This window comes from Pongo abelii, chromosome 6 (assembly GCF_028885655.2).
Source record: "Pongo abelii isolate AG06213 chromosome 6, NHGRI_mPonAbe1-v2.0_pri, whole genome shotgun sequence".
NCBI classification, from domain to species: Eukaryota; Metazoa; Chordata; class Mammalia; order Primates; family Hominidae; genus Pongo; species Pongo abelii.
In genome coordinates this window covers 60,563,508-60,591,417 of record NC_071991.2, presented here as the reverse complement: position 1 = coordinate 60,591,417, position 27,910 = coordinate 60,563,508, and the positions used below count along the sequence as shown (strand labels likewise).

The window sequence follows — 27,910 nt, the reverse complement described above, 5'->3', positions numbered from 1 at the left end:
GAATTTAAGTACTATCTTTATATTTTGAGCTCTGGCTTTTCATATTCTAGCATTTGTTGTTGAGATTAGTTTTTTCATTGACACTTTGAAAAATTAGTTTACTCACAAAGAGATGGTTGATGAGTTGCAGAATATAGATAGAATAGCATTTATGTTTTTAGTAAAGTAGCCATTTAATTAGGTTTTTTTTGTTTTGTTTTGTTTTTTGAGATGGGGTCTTGCTGTGTTGCCCAGACTGGTCTTGAATTTGGGCTTAAGCAATCCTCCTGCCTTAGCCTCCCAAAGTTCTGGGATTATAGGAATGAGCCACTGCTCCTGGCCTATTTACTTTTATTATACAGGTTGAGTATCCCTAATCTGAAATGCTTGGAACCAAAAGTGTTTCAGATTTGGGATTTTTCTGGATTTTGGAATATTTGCAAATACATAATAAGTCGTCTGGGGAGAGGACCCAAGTCTAGACATAAAATTCATTTATGCTTCATGTACGCTTTGTGTACATAGCATGAAAGTACTTTTATATAGTGCTTTTAATTTTGTGCATGAAACAAAGTTTTGACTATGACCTGTCACGTGAGGTCAGGTATGGAATTTTCCACTTGTGTCATGTTGGTGCGCAAGAAATTTTGGAGTTTAGAGCATTTCAGATTTTTGGATTAGAGATGTTCAACCTGTATAACCTTATGAGTTGTATCAATGTCATTTGTATTTTTCAGGTAAGAAGATAGATGTGTGGTTAGATTTTTAAAAAATACTACATTGGGGAAAATGAGATTAGAATTCAGAATTTAGTTTTTACTCTATTTTAATCACTCCTTTTGCCACACATGTCCTCAGCATTTATACTGGAGTGTTTCATGAAGCAATTCATTATTATTATTTTAACATATAATGAAATGAAGCCCTCTTAATGAAAATGTCATTGCTACAACCTGTTTAAAGGACAGTGTGACAGTATCTGACAATTGAAAAATCATGTATCCTTTGATCTAGGAATTCTACTTTTAGCTCTTAGTGTTTACTTGCTAATGTATGTGTATCTCTCTCTCTCTCTCTCTGAACACACACATATGAGATATATATATGTGTATATATGTGTGTATATATGTATGTATATATACACATGTGTATATATATATGTGTATGTATACACATATATCATATGTGTGTGTATGTGTATTTGTTTTTGGATGCTGATTGCCACACTAATTACAACTGCAGAAATGGAAGTTATGGAATTAGCTGTGTGCAAAATCCTACTTTTCTTCTTTGATTCAATGAAATATTACTAAATTACAGTTTCAAGATAGTAGTTTGAGAGGGAAGGTATGGACAGCATATTGTCATTTTATAGAAAATTATTTTTATTGATTTAATGTTTTAAGTGAACTCTGGTTATGGTCAAATCAGTATGTGAAAATAGTTGCATCAAAATTTAATCTTAAGAAAATGAAATTTCAATCAGTTCTTTTTTCTTTATCATCTCTTGGAAATGTACTTTACAAAAGAATGTTGCTGCTGTATTGCAAAAACATTAGAAATAGTGCAGATGACTTTTAAGTGCTTCCTTTAAGAAAATACTTAAAAATAATGCATAGAATGAGATTTTGTTTTTCATTTCATGGATACTGTAAGTTATGCAACATGGATCTGGTGAAATAATTATTTTATCTGTAAAATATAAGAGCAGAAGTAATTTTTAACATCTTATGAATGCTTAATTTAGCTGTCATATTTTCAATGGAAATTCAGTTTGTTGAATTAAATGGATGTGAACCTAACACCTAATGTAGTTACAAAAGGATTTTTAATATTAAAATAGGCACAGCCTAGTATGTTAAGAATAGCTCATTTACTTACAGTTCTAAACCTGGGTAGAAATGCTTTTGTAAAACAATTGTTACAGAAAACTTCTGGGACAGAATATAAGCAAATAAATACCACTTTTATTACATTTCCTTTACATAATGAACTGTATTGTAGACAGCTAGAAATACATTTATAGGCAGGAAGTATTACCGTAAAAGCTTGCCATTTTAGTAGACTAAAGATGCCACTTCTATCTTTATGCCTTGTTATGCAATTCACGGGAAGTTGATAGCTTTAAGAGTACTACTCTATAAACAATATCACCTTTTGCTGCTTCCAAGTATTACACAATTTTATTTATAAATAGTAATGTGTACATTTAAAACTATTCTTGATTTTGGTAACAGAAAAATGTAACATTTTTGTGACTGTGAAACTATGCCACCAAGAAGTAATGATGTCCCAGATGTGGCCTAGTTGTTGGGGATGCAAAGATGATTTCTGCACTCATAAGACTTAGAGTTTAGAAAGAAAGTTGTGCATTAAATACCAAAAAATTTAATTATATAGGTTTATCAGAATTATGAAGTATAGAGTACTATGAAAGTATGTCTTAGAGAAGTTATCCTAATTAGGGCAGTTAGGGACATTGATATTTTGCCCTTAAAGAATGAGTGTGAATTAGGTATGCAAAGTTGGTTGTGTATAGGTGGTGGTAAGTGCAGGGAGGGTTTTGCATCAGGGCTGGGGTAATACTGGTATGTCTAAAGCTGTGGGAGTGGTGCAAATTGAATCTAGCAATATGTTAAAATGCTTATAAGCCATAAAATCACATTTTAATTCCTCATAAGTTATATGTAGATGCCAGGCTGTTGGGGTAGTCTAGGTACGATATGATAATGGCAAGGACTCATTAGGGGGTGATGGAAAGAAATTGATAGATTCTAGATTCTAGAAATATTTACAAGGTAGAATTTACTGCTGCTTTGCTGTGTCTGTTTCTACTCCTACCACTTTTAAGCTTTGAAATACTTCTGAATATTTTTGTCCAGTGTTTCTCTTTAGCTATTCCCTTTGTTTATGTGGTTTTTTGCCTTAATACTTTACTGCTGTTTTAATAGAGATGGTGAAGAAAAAGAATATAAATTCAGGTAGTCAATCTAACATATTTTACTGAACCCTAGCCCACTGATTTGAAATGTTACCTTTATTGTATATTGTTTCATTTAACTACTCTGAAGATTTGTCTGTTCCTATGAAAATACTGCACTATTTGAATATACAGTGTTTTACGGTTGATAGCAGGTACCTCCTTGACATTTATGCTTTCCTAAAAAATCATGTTGGCTAGTTTTACATACTTTCTTTTTCAGGTAAATTTTAAGATAAATTTACCCAAAATTCTTTTGGGATTTCTATTAGGATTTATTCATTTTTTTTAAAGAATAATTTGGAGAGAATTGGCATTTTTACATTATTGAATCTTCTTACCTCAGAACATGGCTTCTCCATTTAATCAATTTATTTTAAATGTCTCAGCCTAATTTTAATAATTTTCATATCTGTCTGAACATTTTAGTCTTATTTAGTTATTACTATTATTTAGGGAAACTGTTGATTTTTCTGTGTTGCCCTTACTTATAGTCAGCCAAACTCATAAATAACTTTACTAATTTTTTCACTGATTTCTTCAGACCTTTCTGCAATTCTTGAGAATGCACTTATATCATCTACATTTCTTAAAATGCTGTGTCTTACTATATTACTTAAAACTTAAACTACAAGTTTGAAAAGTAGTCATCGTAGTGGGCATTGTTGTCTAGTCCCTGACTTTAATAGTAAAGCTTCTGACATTTCTCCATTAAATGTGATGCTTCCTATAGAACCTGGTATAAAATGACTCTTATTTCCTTCTATTTTTGCTAAGGTAAGGTTTTTTCCATCAGAATTGGGATTTGAATTCTATCTGATATATCTTAAGCATTGAGATGAGTTTGGGTTTTTTCCTTATTCTATGATATTATATTAAATTACATTATCATTTTTTAACTGAGTTTTGAAGTCTATGTAGAAATTGGAAAGCTTTCAGTCTTTTCTGTTTTGTTTTAAAAATGAATTATGTCCATCTTAAAGGTTTGATAGACTTTATTCTTAAATCTCTCCAGATCTCATGCCTTTTTTTAAAGAGAGGACCCTTGGAAACCTTTCAATTTCTTCTATTTGATCTATTTCATTTTTTACTTCTTTCTTTGATAATTGACATTTTCTTAGAAAATCATCTACTTGACTAGATTTTTAAAATAAAGTTGTTCATTGTATTCTTAAAAGAGATTTAAAAATGTCTATACCTACAGTTATTTTCTCATCTCATTTCTAATGTTATTTGTGTCTTGCCTTTTTTTATTAATTGACACATTAATAATTGTACATATTTATGGGGTACTTAGTGATGTTTCAGTACATACAATGTTTAGTGATCAGATCAGGATAATTAGCATATCCACTGTCTCAAACATTTTTCATTTATTTGTGTTGGGAGCATTCGAATATCCTCTCTTCAGCCATTTGAAAATGTATACTATTGTCAACTATAGTCACCTTATGGTGCTATAAAACACTAGAACTTATTCCTCATATCTAGCTGTAATTTTGTGTCCTTTATCACATCTCTTTCTACCCCTTCTTTCCCCCTATTCTTCCCTGCCTCTAGTAACCTCTGTTCTACTTTCTACTTCTGTAAGATCAACTTTTTTAGCTTCCACATAAGAGTGAGAACATGTGATGTTTAACTTTCTGTTCCTGATTTATTTCACTTAATATCCTCCAGTTCCATCCAGGTTGCTGCACATGACAGGATTTTATTCCTTTTTATGGCTGAATAGTATTCCATTATGTATATATACCACATTTGCTTTATTCATTTATCTGTTATTGGACACTTTGATTGATTCTGTATGATGACTATTAAGAATAGTGCTGCAGTAAACATGGGGGCGGTACAAATATCTCATTAATACACTGATTTCCTGTACTTTGAATAAATTCCCAGTAGTGGCGTTGCTGGATCATGTGGTAGTTCTATTTGTAGATTTTAAGGAATCTCCCTACTGCCCTCCATTGTGGCTGTACTAGTTTACATTTCCACCAATAGTGTAAAAGAGTTCCTTTTTCTCCACATCCTTGGTTAAATTTATTCTTAGGGTTTTTTTTCAGTTATTATAAATATAATGGCTTTCTTGATTTTTAATGTGTATTGTTTGTCTATAGATATACTACTGATTTTTGTGTGCTTGTGTTCTGAAACCTGACTAAATTTATCAGTTCCAAGAGTTTTTTTGGTAGAGTCTTTTAGGCTTTTCTTTATTGTAAGATCATGTCATATGTAAACAGTAACAATTTGACTTCCAGTTTGGATGCCCTTTATTTCTTATTTGAAGAGAGACAAATAAGGACATTGTAGTAAAAGGGTAAATTAAGCAACAGGCTAAAACAGTTGTAAATGCACACAACCCTGGAGCACCAGATATAAAAGGAAATATTATTACATCTAAAAGGATAGACCCTGATACAATAATAGTTGGAAACCTCAGCATCCCATTCTCAGCATTGGACAGATCACCTAGTCAGAAAATAACGAGATATCAGATTTAAACTGCACCATAGGCCAAATAGACCTAACAGACATTTACAGAACATTTCACCTGACAGCTGCAGAATACACATTTTTTTCATCAGCACATGAAACATTTTCTAGGAAAAATAAAGGCAAATGTACAATGTCAAAGGAAAGAAAAATAAGTAATGAGAAGTACTGCTAACCACATTTATGACCATATGCTAGGGCATACAAGTCACAAAAATTTTTAAAAATCAAAAATCTTATCTGACCACAATGAAATAAAACTAGAAACCAATAACAAGAGAAACATAAAACTGTACGAAAACATGGAATTTCAACCACATGATCCTGAATGACCAATGAATGAATAAATTTAAAAGGAAATTAAAAAATTCCTTGAAACAAATAAAAATAGAAACACAATATATCAACCTGTGAGATACAGCAAAAGCAGTAGTAGGAGACTAGTTTATAGCAGTAAATGCCTGCATCAAAAAAGGAGAAAGATTTCAAATAACCTAATAATGCATCTGAAGGAACTAGAAAAACAAGAACAAACCAAACTCAAAGGTAGTAAAAGGAAGAAAATAATAAGAATCAGAGCAGAAAGTAAAGACTAAAATAATACAAAGTCAACAAAAGAAGTTGGTTTTTTGAAAAGATAAAATTAACAAGAACAAAAGAGCAAATCCAAATAAAATCAGAAACAAAACATGTCACAACTGATATTACAGAAACACAAGGATCATTGAAGACTATTATGAACAACTATATGCCAATACATTTGAAAATCTAGAGAAAATAGATAATAAATTCCTGGACATATAAAACCTACCAAGATTGAGTCCAGATGAAATAGAAAACCTGAACAGACCAACAATGTATAATACGACTGAATCAGTAATAAAAAAAAAAAAGTCTCCCAACAAAGGAAAGTCCAGGACTGGATGGCTTCACCACTAAATTATCTTCTCAAACTATTCCAAAAATGGAGGAGAGGGAATTCTTCTAAACTCATTCTACAAGGCCAGAATAACCCTGATACCAAAACCAGACAAGGACATCACACAAAAAGAAAACTACAGACCAATATCCCTACTGAACATAAATGCAAAAATCCTCAACAATATTATCAAACCAAATCCAACAACACATCAAAAAGATCATACAGCATTATCAAGTGGGATTACAGGGATGCAACGATGGTTCAATATACACAAATCAATAAATGTGACACATGAACAGAATGAAAAATAAAAACCACATAATCATCTCAATAGATGCAGAAAAAGCATTTCGTAAAATTCAACATTCCTTCCTGATAAAAACTCAATAAATTAGGTAGAGAAGAAATGTACCTTAACAAAATAATGGCCATGTATGGCAAACCCACAGCTAATAACCACAGGAAAATAACCACCGGAAAATAATAACCACAGGAAAATAACCACAGCTAATCACCACAGGAAAAGCTTTCAGCTTTTCCTCTAAGGACTGAACAAGACAAGAGCATCCACTCTCACCAGTCTTATTCAACACAGTACTGGAAATTCCAGCAAGAATGACAGAAAGGAGAAAGAAAAGGCATCCAAATTGGAAAGGGAGAAGTCAAATTGTTACTGTTTACATATGGCATGATCTTACAATAAAGAAAAGCCTAAAAGGCTCTACCAAAAAAACTCTTAGAAATGATAAATTCAGTAAGGTTTTAGAATAGAAAATAAATACACAAAAATCAGTAGTATTTCTATATACAAACAATACACATTAAAGATCAAGAAAGCCATTATATTTATAATAACTGAAAAAACTTTTAAAGTCTGTTTTATCTGAAATGAAATAAGTGTAGCTTTTGGTTTTCATTTACATGGAATATCTTTTTTCATCTCTTTGCTTTCCCTCTGTGTGTCTTCACAGTTGAAGTGAGTTTCTCGTAGGCAACATGTAGTTGACTCCTGTTTTTTAAATCCGTTCATCCAGTTTATACTTTTTAATTGGGGAATCCAATCCGTTTACAGCCAAGGGTGTTGTTGATATGTGAGGACTTACTCCTGTCATTTTGTTGTTTTCTTTTCTCTTTAAAAAATATCCCTTGTTTCTTACATTCTCTTATTGTTTATTTTTGTGGATGAATGGTTCTCTGTAGTGATGTTTTGATTTCTTCGTCTATGACTTGATGGTTCTCTGTAGTGATGTTTTGATTTCTTCGTCTATGACTTGATGCTTTTCTTTTGCTGTTTTTAGAACTCTTTGTCTTTGACTTTTGACAGTTTGAGTATAATATGCCCCAGAGAGGACTGTTTGGATTTTATCAGTTCGAGGACTTTTGTGCTTCCTGTATCTGAATGTCCATTATCTCCCAAGACTTGGGAAGTTTTTTACAACTAGCTCATTAAATATTTCCTATGATGTTTCCCTTCTCTTCTTCTTCTGGAACTCTCATAATGTGAATATTTGTTCACTTAATGGTATTCTTTATTCTTTTTTTGTCTGCCTTAGTTATTTCAAAAGACCTGTCCTAAGTTCAGCAATTCTTTCTTCTGCCTGGTCTAGTCCTTTGTTGAAGCTCTTCATTGTATTTTCTTTTAATTTCGTTCATTGAATTCTTCAGCTCTAAGATTTCTGTTTTCTAATATCTCTCTCTTTTTGAATTTCTCATTCAAATAATGAATCATTTTTCCTAATTTTGTTGAATCATGTATCTATATTGTTTTGTATCTCACTGTTTCCTTAAGATTCTTATTTTGAATTCTTTTTGTGATATTTTGTATATTTCCTAATAATTGGGATCTGTTATTGGAGAATTACTGTATTCCTTTAGAAGTGTCACGTTTCTTTGTATTTTCATGTTCGATGTAGCTCCACATTGATTTATTTCTACACATATGGTAGAAAAGTTGCCTTTTCCAGTTTTATGGAGTTGTTGAAAAAACTTAAGAGTATTGGTTGCGTGGGGTGCATTCACTTTGTTTTTAGGTAGACCCAGTTGTGTAGTCTCTTTGCAGATTCTTCAGCAGTAATCAATTTTAGTGATGTTTGTAAGTGTTTCAGTGGCCTAAGCTGCAAGAGTTTGTGGCGGCGATGGTGCAGCTTTGCCAGGGGTGGGCTCACTGGGCTGTTTCTCAGGTTGGGGGTGCCTGAGTGAACGCTGTGATGAGGCAACGAACTTGGTGTCCGGCTTGCTGGGATTATGGCCATGGGGCTGTTACTCTGGCTGGTGGCATGGGCACATGCCTGCTTGGCTGGCTTGGAGACACAATGCCTGGGTTGGGGCCACTGGGCTATTTCTCAAGTTCTGAGGGGTGGTGTGCAACCACTTGGCCAGTCTGGGGGCATGTCTGCCAGAGGAGAACCTACTAGTCTGTTTTTTAGGTTCTGGGCTGGGTGTACAACTGCTCAGCCAGTCTGTGGGCATGTTTGTTGAGTTCAGGCCTCCTGGAGTATCTTAGGGTGTAGGTGCCAATGTGGAGCCAGTCCAAGGACATCTTCACCAGAGGCTAGCCTGCCAGGCTGTTTCTCAGGCTCAGGACATGGGTGTGCAACTACCCGGCCACCATGGAGACATGTCAGCTGCTCGTTGCTCAGAGACCTCTGCTGCTCAGGGGAGGGCATACAGTGGTGTGACTGGCTCAAGGGTGGGTTCTCCCTGGGTGTGTCCACCAGACTGTTTGGCCAGAAGTGCTGGCAGCAGGGATTGGTTTCCTTGCTCTGCAGGACCAGAGTCACAGCAGATCCTGGGCTCAGGCTCTGTGCAGCTGGGGTTGTGGCATTCAGACACCTGTGTGGACTTAGTGGAATGAAAACAACTCCTAGGCTGGAAAAGTGCAGGGTGTACTTCAGAAATGGTTCTGGTCTCAAGATGATGGGTGACATGCTGCAGCAGCTTGGCTCACAGGGAGTAAGTGCAGATCTTGTGCTCCCAGTCTGGGGGAATACAGCTGTGTGAATTCACAGCAGCTCCCCAAACTGCGCTCGGGGCTTGCAAGGACTGTGGATTCTCCTGTAGTAAGGACTGCATGTGTTTGCAGTGGGAGTGGAGGCTGCTGAGGTTCCTCTGATTACCTTCCTCCCCTACCAAGCCCCCGCCCCCACAAGGAGAAGTCCCTTCTGACTCTGGGCCATTCCAGGTTGGGGGGATGGGATGGCAGAGGCAGGATGCCTCCACGCTAGCCTTGTGGGCTCCCAGTCATCACAGGTACCTCTCCACTTCCCTGCTGTACTTCAGCACTCTCCCTTCAACACTCCAGTCAAATCTTAGCTGTTTATTTATTGCCATGGTCCTTTCTTGAAGCAGAGGAATGTGCGCCAGACACTTATAGTCAGCCATCTTACTGACATCACTCTTCGTGTCCTGTCTTTTTTTGATTAGACTAGCCAAGTATTTGTCTATTTAATTGGTCACTTGAAAAAGCCAGCTATTTATTGACTTACTGATTGAATCTGTCTCTTTTGATTGGATGACTTTTGCTTTTCCTTTTATTAATTCATTTCTGGATTTAATTACCTTGTTAATTTTGGTCTTTCGTGATCCATAATAGTTTACTCATACTTTCCTGCTCTTTGCCCTTTTTTAATGGGAGTATTCTTCAGCTTGATCTTTCTGTGTATCACAATTTAATCTTTGTTTTTGTTTTCCTCTCTATTTGGTAGTAATTCTATTTCTCTGGAGGCTCATGCTTTTGTTTGTTGAATTTGGTTAGTCTAATGCGTGCTGCTAGTTTTCATAAGTGATTGGTGATTCATGGTTTATTCATATCTGTAACTGAAGAGTCTAGATTAAATCTATTAATTTTTCTCTAACCCATGTAAGAATCCCATTTATGGCTGGGCGCGGTAGCTCACGCCTGTAATCCCAGCACTTTGGGAGGCCGAGGTGGGCGGATCAGGAGGTCAGGAGATGGAGACCATCCTGGCTAACACGGTGAAACCCTCTCTCTACTAAAAAATACAAAAAATTAGCTGGCCGTGGTGGTGGGTTCCTGTAGTCCCAGCTACTTGGGAGGCTGAGGCAGGAGAATGGCGTGAACCTGGGAGGCGGAGCTTGCAGTGAGCCAAGATCCCATCACTGCACTCCAGCCTGGGCAACAGAGCGAGACTCCGTCTCAAAAAAAAAAAAAAAGAAAAAAGAATCCCATTTATGTGTTATTGAATCTAGGGTCTGATTAAAATGTTTATCTCCTCTAGTGATTATTGAGAAGGAGTGGAACTTGTAGGTAACTTACCTTTTGAGTTTAGACTCTCCTTTCTTCCTGAAATCTCTAAGTAAATGGGAAAAATTTCCCTGTTTTTCTGGCTCCTATCTTAACTTTGTAAGGCTCCCATTCCAGAGAGCCTCTTATTTTATATATTAAGTTTTTACATATACTAGAGTTGTCTTGTGTTTATCGATATCTGAATAATTATTATAGATTTATGTTTTAATATTTTATAGGACTAAATCATTTTGCTACTTTAAAAAAATAATGAAAGTACATTATTTGAAGTTTGGAGAAGAAAGGGATTTGGTAACAAAGGACAGCTATTTCCATTTTAAGCAGAGAAACAGCAGGAGAGATTTCTGTAAGAAGGTGCCAGCTCAGATTCCATTGTTCATAATTTTGGTGAGAGACTCTGCAGAATCACTTTTACTAAGTTGGGATTAGGCCCATCTCATTATTTGTTACAATTTTGTCACATGGTTTTTCTTTATCGTTTCATATGCTTTTAGGATAATATAGTTAAAAAGAACTATGTATTGTATTTTGACTATAAATCCACCAAATATACAAACTAATTTAAGAATGATTGACAGCATTATAATATTTGAGATTTCTTTCCCAGGACAAGGGATGTTGTCAAGTTTATCCATTTCTAGATTACATTCCATATGATTAAGAATCAGTAACAACTTATGAAGATCTTTAAAATAACCAAAGATCTATTTCACAATTTCTATCACTTTTCTACTGACTTAAACACCAATTAAAAAAAAAAAGCACTTCAAGAATCAATACAGAAGGTACATTTTTTAAAAATCTTCAGTACAACTGGAGTTATGAACACTGACTAAACATTTGATAACATTAAGGAATTACTGTTAATTTGCTAGGTATTGCTAATTTGATGCTATTGCTGACAGTATTTTGGTTATGTTGTTTAAAAGGAGTGCTGACCTTTGAGACATATACATTGAAATAGGATTTCTGGAATTTGCTTCAAAGTTATATAAGGTAGAAAGTATATAGGAGTGTGAAACAAGATTGACCATGAGTTGCTAATTGTTGGAGCTGATCATTGTGTGGTTTATTATGTTGTTCTGTTTTCTTCATATATGTTTGAAGTTTTCCATAATAAAAGCTAAAAATAAAAACAAACGTACAATGTCAAAAGAAAGAAAAATAAATAATGAGAAGTACTGCTAACCACATTTATAGCCACAGGACAAAAGTACTTTTAAAAATTGATTCTATTGTTCCCTGCCCACTTAAAGGTAACTTGTTGACCTTAAGCAAAATTACTAAGTAGCTGTAGTTTATAGTCTTTATTTCTTATGTCATCTTTCTTCATCTTAATCCAATACTTGTCTTCCTTCTCCTTTGTCAAGGGCACATTGTCCTCGTTTGCTTCTTTACCTTCAAAAATTGTCAGTCATCCATGAAACCCCCATAGATGAACCTGTCCAAGTTAACATACAAGAGAATGCTTTGTAAGGGAGATCATGGATAGAAGACAGGAAATAGGTCTGATAGAGTATTAGAAAAATATTTGAATATTTAGAAAAATACTGGTAAAAATGTGAGAAGCTTGTTGGAACATTTGGAAAAAACTTAAGAGTTCCATATGAAAAACACTATTGATTTTATTTTTAAAAATTGAGAGTCTGAAGATAGGGAAGGTACAAGCTGAAACCTCTAGTATTCTAACAGAAAATAGATAATGTCCAAAATGGGTCAATCACAAAGTAGCAATATTAGCATATTATCCAGAAAGAAGAGAAACTACGAACAGATCTGATTAGAAGAAACAATTAAATTCCTAGTAACTACTTCTGGAAGTAGGATAAGTTAGGAGAAGGGTAAGCAGCATGGAACAGAAAACTGTATTTTATAAGCCACTTAGTACTACAATCTGACTTTTAACAGTGTTTATATTTTACTTTAATAAAAACAAAAGTTAATATTAAAAACGACTTCTGTATTTACTGTTGATTTATTCTATGAAACATCAAAAAGAGATAAAACTAATAAAATTAAGATTATAATATTGAATGAGGGGAGGGGTCTAGCGTCACTCTCTTACATGTACATATGTTGTCCCAGCACCAGTTGTTGAAAAGACTATTTTTTTCTTTATTGAATTGTCTTGGCACATTGTCAGAATCAATTGACCATAAATGTATGGATTTGTTTCTAGCCTCTTGTTTAGTTGTATGTATGTCTATATGCTAGTTCCATACAGTCTTGATTACTGTAGCTTTTTAGTAAGTTTTGAAATTGAGAAGTGTGAGGTCTCCAACTTTGTTATTCTTTTTGAAGACTCTTTTGGCTACTCTGGTTTTTTTGAGTTTCCATATGAATGGAATGAGCTTGTCAATTTCTACAAAAAAAGAAAAGGCAGTTCAGATTTTGATAGGGAGTGTATTAAACCTGTAGGTTAATTTGGGAATTGTTGCCATTTTAATAATAAGTCCTCTGATCCATGAACATGGGATGTCATTCCCTTTATTTAGGTCTTCTTTCATTCTTTCAATGATGTTCTATAGTTTCATCGTACAAATTTTGTGCTACTACTGTTACATCTATTTCTCAGTATTTTATTGTTTTTGCTGCTACTATAAAAGGAATGGTTTTCTTAATTTCATTTTTGGGTTGTTTGTCACTAGTGTATAGAAATACACTATGTGTAACAACATATTGGTTGTTTTGTATTAATCTTGTATACTGAAACCTTGGTGAACTCACATATTAATGATAAATTTTTGTATATTAGGATTTTCCATATACAGAATCATATGATCTGCAAATATAAATTGTTTTACTTATTGCTTTCCAGTCTGGATGCCTTTTTTTCTTTTTCTTTTCTTTTCTTTTCTTTTTTTTTTTTTTTTTGCTTAACAGCCCTGTCTAGAACCTCCAATACAAAGTTGAATAAAAATGCCAAAAGTGTACAGCCTTATTTTATTCCTTATTAGGAGTAAAAGCACCATTAACTATGATATTAGCTGTGGGTTTTTCATAGAAGCCTTTTATCAGAGAAAAGAATTTCCCTTCTATTTGTAGTTTGGTGAATGTTTTTATTATGAAAGAGTTTTGGGTTTTGTCTAATGATTTTCTTTGTCTGAAGTATCATTTGGTTTTGTTCTTTGTTTTATTAATAGAGTCTGTTGATTAAGTTTTTATCTGTTGAACCACTTGTTCATTCCTGGGATGAAGTGAACTTGGCCATTATGTACAATTGTTTGTATATGTCACTGGATTCAGTATTTTGTTTAAGATTTTTGCATTTGTATTTCTAGGAGAGATTGGCGGTAATTTGTGTGTGTGATGTTGTTGGGTTTAGTATCAGGGTAATTGGTCTCATAGAATGAGTTGGAAGGTGTTTCCTTCTCTTCTCTTTTTTTTTTTTGAAGGAGTTTGTGAAGTATTGGTTTTAATTCTTTTTTTAATTGTTTGGTAGAATTCAGCAGTGAAGGCCGGTTCTGAGCTTGTGGGAAGTTTCTGATTCCTAAATTAGAGTTTTTCCTTCTTATAAGTCTATTTGAATTTTCTGTTTTTTTTCTTGAGTAATGTTTTTAAATTTGAAAAACATAAAGCAAGTGCAAGGTTGTAAGTATGTATAAGGTAGTCTGATAAAAGTCCAAATTACATATAAAAATCTATCCTGCTATTAATTCCTGGGAAGTCAATTTGAAACTCATACTGTTTAACAATTTCATTTTTTAAAATGTTAGTTTTCAAAAGAGTATTCTTAATGTCTATTTGCATTATTAAAATAATCTTACTCCATAACGGCTTGAAATTTAAGTTTTTTTTTTTTGTTTTGTTTTGTTTTGTTTTTTTATGTTGCTTTTATCTCAGCAGCAATGCAGCAAGTCTTGGAAAACCTTACGGAGCTGCCCTCATCTACTGGAGCAGAAGAAATAGACCTAATTTTCCTCAAGGGAATTATGGAGAATCCTATTGTAAAATCACTTGCTAAGGTATATAGATTTATTCATAAGATTACTGAATTATTTTGGACATAGTTTTTATAGAGATATTTTCAGATATTACTGTTTTAGAATTTGGTTGATATACATTAGGTTTAGTTAGCAAATAAAAACATTTAGCACATAATGAAATCTTAACATATGCAAAAATTAGACCATTTTTCTCTTTTCTACTCTGACTTTAAATACAGGATGAAATGACTCTTAGTTTTGGCATAATGCCTTTAAGATTTAGAGAAATCATACCTGCATAGTTGTGTTTTAACAGGGCCTGTGAAAAAGATCCTGATCCTATTTCCATTTTCAACAATGGCAAAGTACTAATTTTCTTCTTTTGCATTAGACTGTGTACCTACTTTTCATGTAAGTTCTTGACTTCCTTTATCTAGTGCTTTTTTGAAATTTTGTTATTTGTTGCATAAGCCTGGCATTTTAAGTCTGTTTCCCTAGTCAACTCTGGAGTAATCTCTTTAACTCATTGATAAGTATACTTTACAACCATTTTTATTAAATAATTATTATATGCTAAAGCTTAATGTATTACCTATTTTACAAACCTGTTATACCATTCTTTAGAGTTCCCCAAAATGACTCTTGCTTTCAAGAATCTATGCCACATGCCTTCTTTGATCTTTTCTTCATAGAGCCATCTTGTTCCTTTTGGTTTTTGCTCTATGAGAATGTTGATTTCAGTCTCTTCTGTGATTTTTTCTTAGCCAAAGTCTGTTACTTGTTTTCTTCCAAGACCTCTGAAAAATACCTTTTACGAGGTTTTCTACTAGTGAGAGTGAATTAATGATGCAGATTCTTTTTTTTTTTTTTTTTTTTTTTTTGAGAGGAAGTCTCACTTTGTCGCCCAGGCTGGAGTGCACTGGCACGATCTCAGCTCACTGCAACCTCTGCCTGCTGGGTTCAAGTGATTCTCCTGCCTCAGCCTCCTGAGTAGCTGGGACTACAGGTGTGTGCCACCACCCCTGGCTAATTTTTGTATTTTTAGTAGAGGAGGGCTTTCACCATGTTGGTGCAGGCTGGTCTCGAACTCCTGACCTCACATGATCCACCCACCTTGGCCTCCTGGGATTACAGGCATAAGCCACCAGGCCCGGCCAATGATACAGATTCTTCATTTTATTTACATGTTTACTCATGCTAAAATCACATGGTATAAAGGCCCTTAAGTAGAAACGAATCCACTTGCAGATCATCCAACTGGAATTTTTATTTTAGTCATTTTTTACTATAGCCTTTCCAATGTTCACTAGATATTTTTATATTTTAATAATAATATACGGGGTCTTGTTTCAGATTCAAACTTGTCATAAACATTAATTCCTACTGTTTTAAAGTAATAGCTCCAGGGTCTGTTGAAATTAGTAGGAACTGTTTAAGTTTCTGTTAAATAGTTTACCTGGGTTCTTATTGTACTTTTAAAATGGTTTTTTACTCTTTTCTTGATGTTTTTCTGTTGATTGTCAGTTATCGTCCATGTATCTGTTACACCGTTATCTCCATGTTTATTTAATTTATAGCTTTTGATCTATAGATTTTAAAACTATATAATAAGGCACTTACAACATGCTTATAATTTGCAAAGGTCTTTAAAATACACTGTTTTGTCTTCACAACAACTTTATGAATTTAAAATATACTCTTTTATCTTTCAACAACTTTTGAATTGAAAAGTAAGACTCAGTAAATAAGTGTTGTATCTAAGGTCTCTCTGCTAGCAAAAGACAGATGAGGTTTAGGCTATGTGTTCTATCATCAAATTCTGTGTTCTACCTACTCCAACACCGGGTGATGGGGTATGTGTATGTTTGTGTATGCTTATTCTTAAAAACTGGTGTGAGTAAAAATTTACTGGTTTTGTACCATTGATGTTGGCCTTTCAGAGGATTATCTTGTTCATTATTATTAACAGTTGCAATGGTTGGATGACTTTTGAGCAGGTAAGGTGCTGGTGCTACTATACTCTTTTGATGATAAAAATAAAGCAAAGAATTATCCAATAATATGCAACATTCAGGCATATTCTTAATAAGGAAAAACTATGGTAGTTCAATATTCCTATAATATAGGTTAAAAAAAATCCCAGGAATAGGGGAGGAATTCCGCTTCTAAGAAAGAAATAGGAAGTCACAGCAGCTTAGCACTCTCAGTATAACAAATAGAAGGAAAAAAGAGGCACACATTGCTAGATATGCAGAGAGGCAGAAATATCTGGCCACTAACCATGAGAAAAACAACAGAGGCAGTCCCATAAATGGTTCTTTTATTAGCATTTATATACAAGGATTTGAAAATAACTTATTAATGTACTTTTAATAGAAGAAAAGGGAAAAAAATGTAAAATATTTTTAGAAAATCAGAATAATAATCAAATGAACATTTTAGGATCAAAAATACAGTATCTGAAATTAGTTCACTGATAGAAGACTAGACACAACAGAAGAGGGAATAAGTGAATTTAAAGATAGGTTATTAGAAAATATTCAAGCACAAACTAATAGAGAAGAAAGAATGAAAAAAAGATAATAGAATATGTGAAACATACTCAAAATATCTAATATATATGTAGTTTGTATTCCAGAAAGAAAGGAGAGAGGGAAGAAGAAATATAGGTAAACCCTATACTTTTGCATTTCACTTTATTCCCCTTTGCAGATACTGCCTTTTTAATAATCAACTAATTGGCAAAATAACTAGCTAGCATTATAATGATGGGATCAGATTCACACATAACAATATTAACCTTAGATGTAAATGGCTAAATGCCCCAATTAAAAGACATAGACCAGCAAATTGGATAAAGAATCAAGACCCACCAGTCTGCTGTATTCAGGAGACACATCTCATGTGCAATGACACACATAGGCTCAAAATAAATGGATGGAGGAAGATTTACCATACAAATGTAAAGCAAAAAAAAAAAAGGATTGCAATCCTAATCTCTGATAAAACAGACGTTAAACCAACAAAGATCAAAAAAGACAAAGAAGGGCATTACATAATGGTAAAGGGATCAATGCAACAAGAAGAGCTAACTTTCCTAAATATATATGTACCCAATGTAGGAGCTCCCAGATTCATAAAGCAAGTTCTTAGAGACCTACAGAGACTTAGACTCCCACACAATAATAGTGGGAGATTTTAACACCCCACCGTCAATATTAGACAGCTCAACAAGACAGAAAATTAACAAGGATATTCAGGACTTGAACTCAGCTTTGGACCAAGTGTACCTAATAGACATCTGCAGAACTCTCCACCCCAAATCAACAGAATATACATTCCTCTCAGCACCTCATAGCACTTATTCCAAAATGGACCACATAATTGGAAGTCAGTCCTCAGCAAATGCAAAAGAACGGAAATCATAACAAAGAATCTCTCAGACCACAGTGCAATCAAATTAGAACTCAGGATTAAGAAACTCAAAACCATACAACTACATGGAAACTGAACAACCTACTCTTATATGACTACTGGGTAAATAACGAAATTAAGGCAAAAATAAATAAGTTCTTTGAAACCAATGAGAACAAAGACACAATGTACCAGAATCTCTGGGACACAGCTAAAGCAGTGTTTAGGGGGAAATTTATAGCACTAAATGCCCACAGGAGAAAGCAGGAAAGATCTAAAATCAACACCCTAACATCACAATTAAAAGAACTAGAGAAGCAAGAGCAATTAAATTCAAAAGCTAGCAGAAGACAAGAAATAACTAAGATCAGAGCAGAACTGAAGGAGACAGAGACACGAAAAACCCTTCAAAAAACAATCATTGAATCCAGGAGCTGGTTTTTTTGAAAAGATTAGCAAAATAGACCACTAGCCAGACTAATAAAGAAGAAAAGAGGGAAGAATCAAATTAGCAAAATAGACCGCTAGCCAGACTAATAAAGAAGAAAAGAGGGAAGAATCAAATAGATACAATAACAAATGATAAAGGGGATACCATCACTGATCCCACAGAAATACAAACTACCATCAGAAAATACTATAAACACCTCTCTGCAAATAAACTAGAAAATCTAAAAGAAATGGATAAGTAATTCCTGGACACATAACACCCTCACAAGAGTAAACCAGGAAGAAGTCAAATCCCTGAATAGACCAATAACAAGTTCTGAAATAGACAGTAATAATAGCCTGCCAACCAAAAAAAGCCCAGGACCAGACAGATTCACAGCCAAATTCTACCAGAGCTACAAACAGGAGCTGGTACCATTCCTTCTGAAACTATTCCAAACAACAGAAAAAGAGAGACTGCTCCCTAACTCATTTTATGAGGCCAGCATCATCCTGATAACAAAACCTGGCAGAGACACAACAAAAAAGAAAATTTCAGGCCAATATCCCTGATGAACATTGATGCAAAAATCCTCAATAAAATACTGGCAAACCGAATCCAGCAGCACATTAAAAAGCTTATCCACCACAATCAAGTTGGCTTCATCCCTGGGATGCAAGGCAGGTTCAGCATGCACAAATGCATAACATAATCCATCACATAAGCAGAACCAATGATGAAAATCACATGGTTATCTTAATAGATGCAGAAAAGGCCTTTGACAAAATTCAGCCCCCCTTCATGCTAAAAACACTCAATAAACTAGGTATTGATGGAACATATCTCAAAATAAGAGCTATTTATGACAGACGAACAGCCAATATCATACTGAATGGTCAAAAGCTAGAAGTATTCCCTTTGAAAACTGGCACAAGACAAGGATGCACTGTCTCACCACTCTTATTCAATGTAGTATTGGAAGTTCTGGCCCAAGAGAAGGAAATAAAGGGTATTCAAATAGGAAGAGAGGAAGTCAAATTATCTCTTTTTGCAGATGACATATTTAGAAAACCCCATTGTTTCAGCCCAAAAACTCCTGAAGCTGATAAGCAACTTCAGCAAAGTCTCAGGATACAAAATCAGTGTGCAAAAATCACAAGCATTCCTATACACCAATAATAGACAAAAAGAGAGCCAAATCATGAGTAAACTTCCATTCACAATTGCTACAAAGAGAATAAAATACCTAGGAATACAACTTACAAGGGATGTGAAGGACCTCTTCAAGGAAAACTACAAACCACTGCTCAAGGAAATAAGAGAGGACACAAACAAATGGAAAAACGTTCCATGCTCCTGGATAGGAAGAATCAATATCATGAAAATGGCAATACTGCCCAAAGTAATTTATAGTCTCAATGCTATTCCCATCAAGCTACCATTGACTTTCTTCACGGAGTTAGAAAAAACTACTTTAAATTTCATATGGAACCGAAAGAGAGCCCGTATAGCCTAGACAATCCTAAGCCAAAAGAACAAAGCTGGAGGCATCACGCTACCTGACTTCAAACTATACTACAAGGCTACAGTAACTAAAACAGCATGGTACTGGTACCAAAACAAATATATAGATCAATGGAACAGGACAGAGGCCTCAGAAATGACACCACACATCTACAACCATCTGGTCTTTGACAAACCAGACAAAAACAAGCAATGGGGAAAGGATTTGCTATTTAATAAATGATATTGGGGAAACTAGCTAGCCATATGCAGAAAACTGAAACTGTACCCCTTCCTTACACCTTATTACAAAAATTAAGTCAAGATAGATTAAAGACTTAAACGTTAAGACCTAAGACCATAAAAACCCTAGAAGAAAACCTAGGCAGTACCATTCAGGGCATAGGCATGGGCACAGACTTCATGATTAAAACACCAAATGCAGTTGCAGCAAAAGCCAAAATTGACAAATGGGATCTAACTAAAGAGCTTCTGCAAAACAAAAGAAACTATCATCAGAGTGAACAGGCAGCCTACAGAATGGGAGAAAAATTTTGCAAGCTATCCGTCTGACAAAGGGCTAATATCCAGAATCTACAAGGAACTTAAACAGATTTACAAGAAAAAAAAACCCCATCAAAAAGTGGGCAAAGGATATGAACAGACATTTCTCAAAAGAAGACATTTATGCAGCCAACAGACACATGAAAAAATGCTCATCATCACTGGTCATTAGAGAAATGCAAATCAAAACCACAATGAGATACCTTCTCACACCAGTTAGAATGGTGATCATTAAAAAGTCTGGAAACAACAGATACTGAAGAGGATGTGGAGAAATAGAAATACTTTTACACTGTTGCTGGGAGTGTAAATTAATTCAAGCATTGTGGAAGACAGTGTGGCGATTCCTCAAGGATCTAGAACTAGAAATACCATTTGACCCAGCAATCCCATTACTGGGTATATACCCAAAGGAGTATAAATCATTCTACTATAAAGACACATGCACATGTATGTTTATTGCAGCACTATTCACAATAGCAAAGACTTGGAACCAACCCAAATGCCCATCAATTATAGACTGGATAAAGAAAATGTGGCACATATACACCATGGAATAGTATGCGACCATAAAAAATGATGAATTCACGTCCTTTGCAGGGACATTGATAGAGCTGTAAACCATCATTTTCAGCAAAATAACACAGGAGCAGAAAACCAAACACCGCATGTTCTCACTTATGAGTGGGTGAGATTTGAACAATGAAGAACATATGGACACAGGGAGGGGAACATCACACACCAATCCCTGTTGGGGCGTTGGGAGGCAAGGGGAGGGGGGATAGCATTAGGAGAAATACCTAATGTAGATGATAGGTTGATGGGTGCAGCAAACCACCATGGCACATTTGTACCTATGTAACAAACATGCACGTTCTGTACATTATCCCAGAACTTAAAGTATAGTAATAATTAAGAAGAAGAAGCTGCAACAAGTTATCCAGAAGATCTAGCTGAGATCATTGATTCCAGTGGCTACACTTAACAACAGATTTTCAATGCAGACAAAGCAGCCTTGTTTTGGAAGAACATCTAGAGCTTTCACAGCTGGAGAGAAGTCAATACCTGCCTTCAAAGGACAGGCTGACTCTTTGGTTCGGAGCTTATGAAGCTGATGACTTTTAAGTGGAAGCCAGTGCTCATTTACCATTCTGAAGATCCTAGAGCCCTTAAGAATTATGCGAATTCTACTCTGCCTGTGCCCTCTAACTGGAAAAACAAAACCTAGCTGACAGCACATCTGTTTACGGCATGGTGTGGTGCATATTTTAACCCCACTGTTGGGATTTACTGCTCAGAAAAAAAGATTTCTTTCAAAATACTACTGGTTATTGACAACACACTTGGTCACCCAAGAGCTCGGACAGAAATGTACAAAGAGAGGAATGTTGTTTTCATTCCTGCAGACACAACATCTGTTCTACTCATGGATTAAGGGGTAATTTTGACTTTCAAGTCTTAGTTAAATACATTTCATAGGACTACAGCTGCCATAGATTTCGATTCCTCTAATGGATCTGGATAAAGTAAATTGCAAACCTTCCAGAAAGGGTTTACTATTCTAGATGCCATTAAGAACATTTGTGATGCATGGGAGAAGGTCAGAATATCAACATTTACATGAGTTTGGGAGAAGTTGAGTCCAACTCTCGTGGATGACTTTGAGGGGTTCAAGACTTCAGTGGAGGAAGTCACTTTAGATGTGTTGGAAATAAGAAAACAAGAATTAGAAGTGGAACCTGAAGATGTGACTATATTGCTGCAATGTCATGATAAAACTTGAACAGATAAGGAGTTGCTTCTTGTGGAGGAGCAAAGAAAGTGGTTTCTTCAGATGGAATCTATTCCTGGTGAAGATGCTGTGAAAATTGTTGAAATGACAACGAAGGATTACAAATATTACATAAAGTTTAGGTGATAAAGCAGCAGCAGTTTGAAAGAATTGACTCCAATTTTGAAAGTTTTGCTTGGATAAAATGCTCTCAAACAATATTGCATGCTATGGAGAAATATTTCATGAAAGGAGAGTCCATCAATGTGGCAAACCTTATTATTGTCTTATTTTAAGAAATTGCCACAGCCACCCAAGCCTTCAGCAACCACTACCTTGATCAGTCAGCAGCCATCAGCATCAAGGCAAGACCTTACACAGGCAAAAAGATTTTGGCTCTCTGAAGGCTCTGATCATTAGCATTTTAACCTTTAAAGTATTTTTAAATTAAGACATGTATATTGTCTTTTAGACATACTGCAGTTGCACGCTTAATAGATCACCTTGTCATGTAAACATAACTTTTATATACATAGGGAAACAAAAAAATTTGTGTGACTTACTTTGTTGCAGTATTTGCTTTCTTGTGGTTATCTTGAACAAAACCTGCAGTATCTCTGAGCTATGCCTGTACAGCTAGTAGACTGTTGAAACCTTCAACTATAATAGTAGATTAACCTATCTCTTTTTGCAGTTCTGTCAGATTTTACCTCCCATATTTTAATGCTCTTTTGTTAAACACATGTTCACTAAGATTGTTATATCGTCTCAGAGAATTAACTCTTACCATTATGTAATGCCTCTCTTTGTTCCCAATAATTTTTCTTGATCTGAAGTCTACCCTGTCTGAAATTAATATAGTTACTTAAGTTTTCTTTAGTTAATGTTAGCATGATACACCTTTCTCCATACCTTTAGTTTTAATCTCTCTGTATCTTTGTATTTAAAGTAAGTTTCTGGTAAACAACGTATAATTCGATCTTTTTTAATTTACTCTGACAGTCTCTTTGTTTTTTTTATTTTTAGACAGACTCTCGCTCTGTTGCCAGGCTGGAGTGCAGTGGTGCCATCTTGGCTCACTGCAACCTCCGATTCCCTGGTTCAAGCAATTCTCCTGCCTCAGCCTCCCAAGTAGCTCGGATTACAGGCATGCCCAGCTTATTTTTGTATTTTCAGTAGTGACTGGTTTCACCACGTTGGCCAGGGTGGTCTCAATCTCCTGACCTTGTGATCCGCCCACCTCAGCCTCCCAAAATGCTGGGATTACAGGTGTGAGCCACCGCATCCAGCCAACAGTCTCTTTTAAGTGCTTTAGACCATTGATGTTTACATATTTATTGATATAATTTGATTAATGTCTTTCATACTGTTACTGTTCTGTATTTGTTGCCTGCTTGCCTGCCTGCCTTCCTTTTTTCCTTGTGTCTCTCACTCATTTTCTGTTTTCTCTGCTTTAACTAAATGTTGTATGTAATTTCAACTTTTTCTCCTCTCTTAGCATGTTAATTAGACTTTAAAAAAAAAACTTTTTAACAGTTCTCCTTGATTTTGCAGTATACGTTTGCAATCTAATGTACTTTCAAATAATACCATACCACTTACAGTGCAACTACTTTATAAATAACACTGTTTCCAGTTTCTCCCTCCTGTCCCATATAATATTGCTGCCATTCATTTCATTTATTCATAAGCTATAATAATCAAATACATTGTTGTGAATAAAACTATTATCTATTAAATCAATTAGGAATAAGAAAAATAAAAGATTTTATTTTACCTTTTTTTTTTCTCTAGCACTCTTCTTTATATCGACCCAAGTTTTGCACTTACATCATTTTTGTTCTTTCTGATGAATGTCTTTTAACATTTCTTGCAAGACAGGTGTACTAGTAACAAATATTCTCAATTTTTGTTGAAAAAGTCCTTTTTTTTTTTAAATTTTTTTATGGTAACTTTACAGGATAGCTAATTCCAGGTTGGTGGAGTTGTTTGTTTTTTTTTTTTTCTTTCAACATTTTAAAGATTTCACTCTATTCTCTGCTTGCATGTTTCCTGAAGAGTTCAATATAATTCTTATGCTTGCTCCTCTGCGGGTAAGGTTCCCCCCCCAACCCCGATCTTTCAGTATTTTGTTTTTTATTTTCTGCAGTTTGAATATAATATACCTAGACTTAGAATTCGGGGTTTTTATCCTGCACAGTGTTCTATGAGTCTCGTGGATCTGTGGTTTGGTGTCCATCATTAATTTAGGAAAATTCTCAGTTTCAGATTTTGTAGCATTTTGGATTTTAGATTTTTGGGTTAGGGATACTCAACCTATATTATGAATAATGCTGCCATAAACATTCTTGGACATACTTTTATGTAGACATAGTTTTTATTTCTCCTGGGTATATAACTAGGTAACTGTGTTTCATTGAGGAACTGCCAGACTGTTACCCATAGTAGCCGTACCATTTTTTATTCCCACCAGTAGTGTACAAGAGTTCTAATATCTCTGTATCATCTTCAGCACTTGTTATTATTTGATTTTTTGGTTCTTAACTGTCCTAGTGGGTGTGAAGTGGTATTTTATTGTGGTTTTGATTTGTGTTTCCCTGGAGACTAATGATATTGAGCATCTTTTCATGTGCTTATTGACCATTTGTACATATTTTTTGGAGAAACATCTGTTTAGATTCTTTGCCCATGTTTAAATTGAGTCATATTTATTTTTATTATGAAGTTGTAAGAGTCTTTTATGTATTCTGGGTACAAGTCTTTTATCAGATATATCATTTGCAAATATTTCCCCCATTATATAGATTCTCTTTTTACTTTCTTCTTAGTGCCTTTTGAAGCACAGAAGTTTTTGTTTTTTGTTTTTTATTTTTATTTTTTTGAGATGGAGTCTTGCTCTGTCGCCCAGGCTGGAGTGCAGTGGCACGATCTCGGCCCACTGCAAGCTCTGCCTTCCGGGTTCATGCCATTCTCCTGCCTCAGCCTCCCGAATAGCTGGGACTACAGGCGCCTGCCATCACACCCGGCTGCTTTTTTGTATTTTTAGTAGAGACGGGGTTTCACCTTGTTAGCCAGGATGATCTCGATCTCCTGACTTCATGATCCGTCCGCCTCGGCCTCCCAAAGTGCTGGGATTACAGTCATGAGCCACCATGCCCAGCCGAAGCACAGAAGCTTTTAATTTGATGAAGTCCAAGTTGTCTTTTTGTCTTTGTTGCCTTGTGATTTTGGTCTCATATGTAAGAATCTTTTGCTAAATCCATGGTCATGAAGATTTACCCCTGTGTTTCCGAAGAGCTTTATAGTTTTAGCTCTTACATTTAGGTGTTGGATCCATTTTAAGTTAGTTTTTTGTATATGATATTATGTTAGGCATCAACTTCTGTCTTTTACCTGTGCTTCTCTAGTCCATTTGTTGGGCTTTCAAATGGTGTTTCAGCACCATTTGTTGAAAGGAATATTTTTTTCCCCATTGAGTGGTTTTGGGCACCTTTGTCTTAACATGCAACAGTTGGCCGCTGACATGTGGTTTTATTTTTTTACTTTCAATTCTATTCCATTGATCTGTAGGTCTTTCCTTGTGGCAGCATCATGTTTTGATAACTCTTGTGTAGTACTTTTTGAAATCAGGAAATGTAAGTACTCCCAGTTTGTTCTTTTTCAGGATTGTTTTCACTGTTCTGGATCCCTTTGCAACTCTATAAGAATTTTAGAATCAGTTTGTCAATTTGTATAAACATGTCACTTAGGATTCCAATAGGCATTGCATTGAATCCGTAGTTCATTCTGGGGAGTATTGCCATCTTAACAGTGATGTCTTCTAATCCATAAACATTTATTTAAATCTTTAATTTCTTTCAACAATGTTTTATAATTTTCAGAGTATAAGTTTTGCACTTATTTTGTTAGTTATACTCCTAGGTATTTTATTCTTTTTGTTGCTGTTATGAATGGATTTGTTTTTTAAATTTCATTTTCAGATTTTTCGTTGCTAGTATATAGAAATATAATTGATTTTTGTACATTGAGCTTATATATCTTGCAACCTTGCTGAACTTATTTTTTTATTCGAATAGTCTTTTAGTGAACTCCTTAGGATTTTCTAAATACAAGGTCATGTCATCTGAATATAGACAGTTTTATTTCTTTTTAACCTGAATGGCTTTTTTATTTTTGTTGCCTGATTTTCCTGGCTATAACCTCCAGTACAAATGTTAAATAGAAGTGATGAGAGTGGACATCTTTGTCTTGTTTCTGCTCTTAAGGGGAAGTATCTAATCTTTCACTAGTAAATATAATGGAAGTTGTGGGTTTATACTGCTATCCTATAAACCTTGATTTTTTGCATAAGATTTTATATCAGTACCTGTGTCACAACTTTATTCTTTCTAAATGTGACATAATATTTTATTGTATGGATATGTCAGGTTTTTTGAGTCAGCCTGCTGATATTTAGATGGCCTTTTTCTTACAAGTTATGCTGTAATGTGTAATCTTGCTACATGTTATTTTGTACACACACACACACACACACACACACACACCTTTTTAGGATAGATCTGAAAAGAATCACTGTAAGGCCGGGCGCGGTGGCTCATGCATATAATCCTAGCACTTTGGGAGGCTGAGGCGGGCGGATCACCTGAGGTCAAGAGTTCGAATCCAGCCTGACTAACATGGAGAAACCCTGTCTCTACTAAAAATACAAAAATTAGCCAGGCATGGTGGCACATGCCTGTAATCCCAGCTACTCAGGAGGCTGAGACAGGAGAATCGCTTGAACCCGGGAGGCGGAGGTTGCAGTGAGCCGAGATCGCATCATTGCACTCCAGCCTGGGCAACAAGAGCAAAACTCCATCTCAAAAAAAAAAAAAAAAAAAAAGTATCACTGTAATTTTGGTGGATATGGTGAATTTGCTTACCAGTGTATGTTCCCACTAGGAAAAATATGTCAAAGTGCCTGTCTTCTCCCATATTCTCATTAGCATGATGTGTTATCAGAATTTTTATCTCTGCCAATCTGATAAAGAGAAAAGGTATTTCATTATAGTTTTAGTTTGTGCTTCTCTTATGAGTGAAGTTGTGTGTCTTTTCATATGTTTAAGAGATACTTGATACACAGTAGGTGACTATTGCAAATAACTATGTAATACATATTTCAAGATAGCTAGAAGAGAAGATTTTGAATGTTGGCATCCCAAAGAAATAAATATTTAAAATAATGGATATGGTAATTACCCCATTTGATCATTATACTATGTATATACATGCATAGAAACATCACATTGTACACCATAAATATGTAAAATACGTGTCAATTAGAAATATAAAATTAAATTTTTAAAGACAGGTTCCTGAATTTTTCTTTCTGTGAATTTTTTGCTCAAACTCTTCACCCAGTTCTCTTAATGAGTTGTTGATCTTTTTCTTATTGATTTGTAGAAGTCCTTCGTAAGTAGGGAAATTAGCTTTCTGTCTTGAATATGATTTGTGTTTTGACCCTAGTTTGTCATTTGTATTTTGACTTTGTCGATTTTTGATGAGAAATTTAAAACGTTCATTAAGTTAATTTTATTGGGCCTTTTTTGAAATAATGTATGTATCTTTCAGATTTTGTGTTATAGTTAGAAAGATCTTTCCCACTCAAAGGTTATAAAAAGG

The 27,910-nt window shown here is 34.8% G+C and overlaps 1 protein-coding gene across 16 annotated transcripts in view; it reads left to right on the top strand.

The window, feature by feature from the left end:
- The window catches only part of PALS2 (protein associated with LIN7 2, MAGUK p55 family member), a 105,744-nt gene that overhangs the window by 31,107 nt on the left and 46,727 nt on the right, over positions 1 to 27,910 (top strand). For 8 of the 16 annotated variants that reach the window (XM_024250373.3, XM_024250377.3, XM_054559381.2 and 5 more), the window contains exon 2: positions 14,488 to 14,606. The exons of 1 other annotated variant lie outside the window; for it this stretch is intronic. In XM_024250373.3, the coding sequence (XP_024106141.1) occupies positions 14,490 to 14,606 (117 nt within the window). In that variant the 5' untranslated portion in view covers positions 14,488 to 14,489. Of the gene's footprint in view, positions 1 to 14,484; positions 14,607 to 27,910 lie in introns of all 16 variants that reach the window. 7 more of the 16 variants (XM_024250374.3, XM_054559378.2, XM_054559379.2 and 4 more) reach the window with 1 other exon arrangement.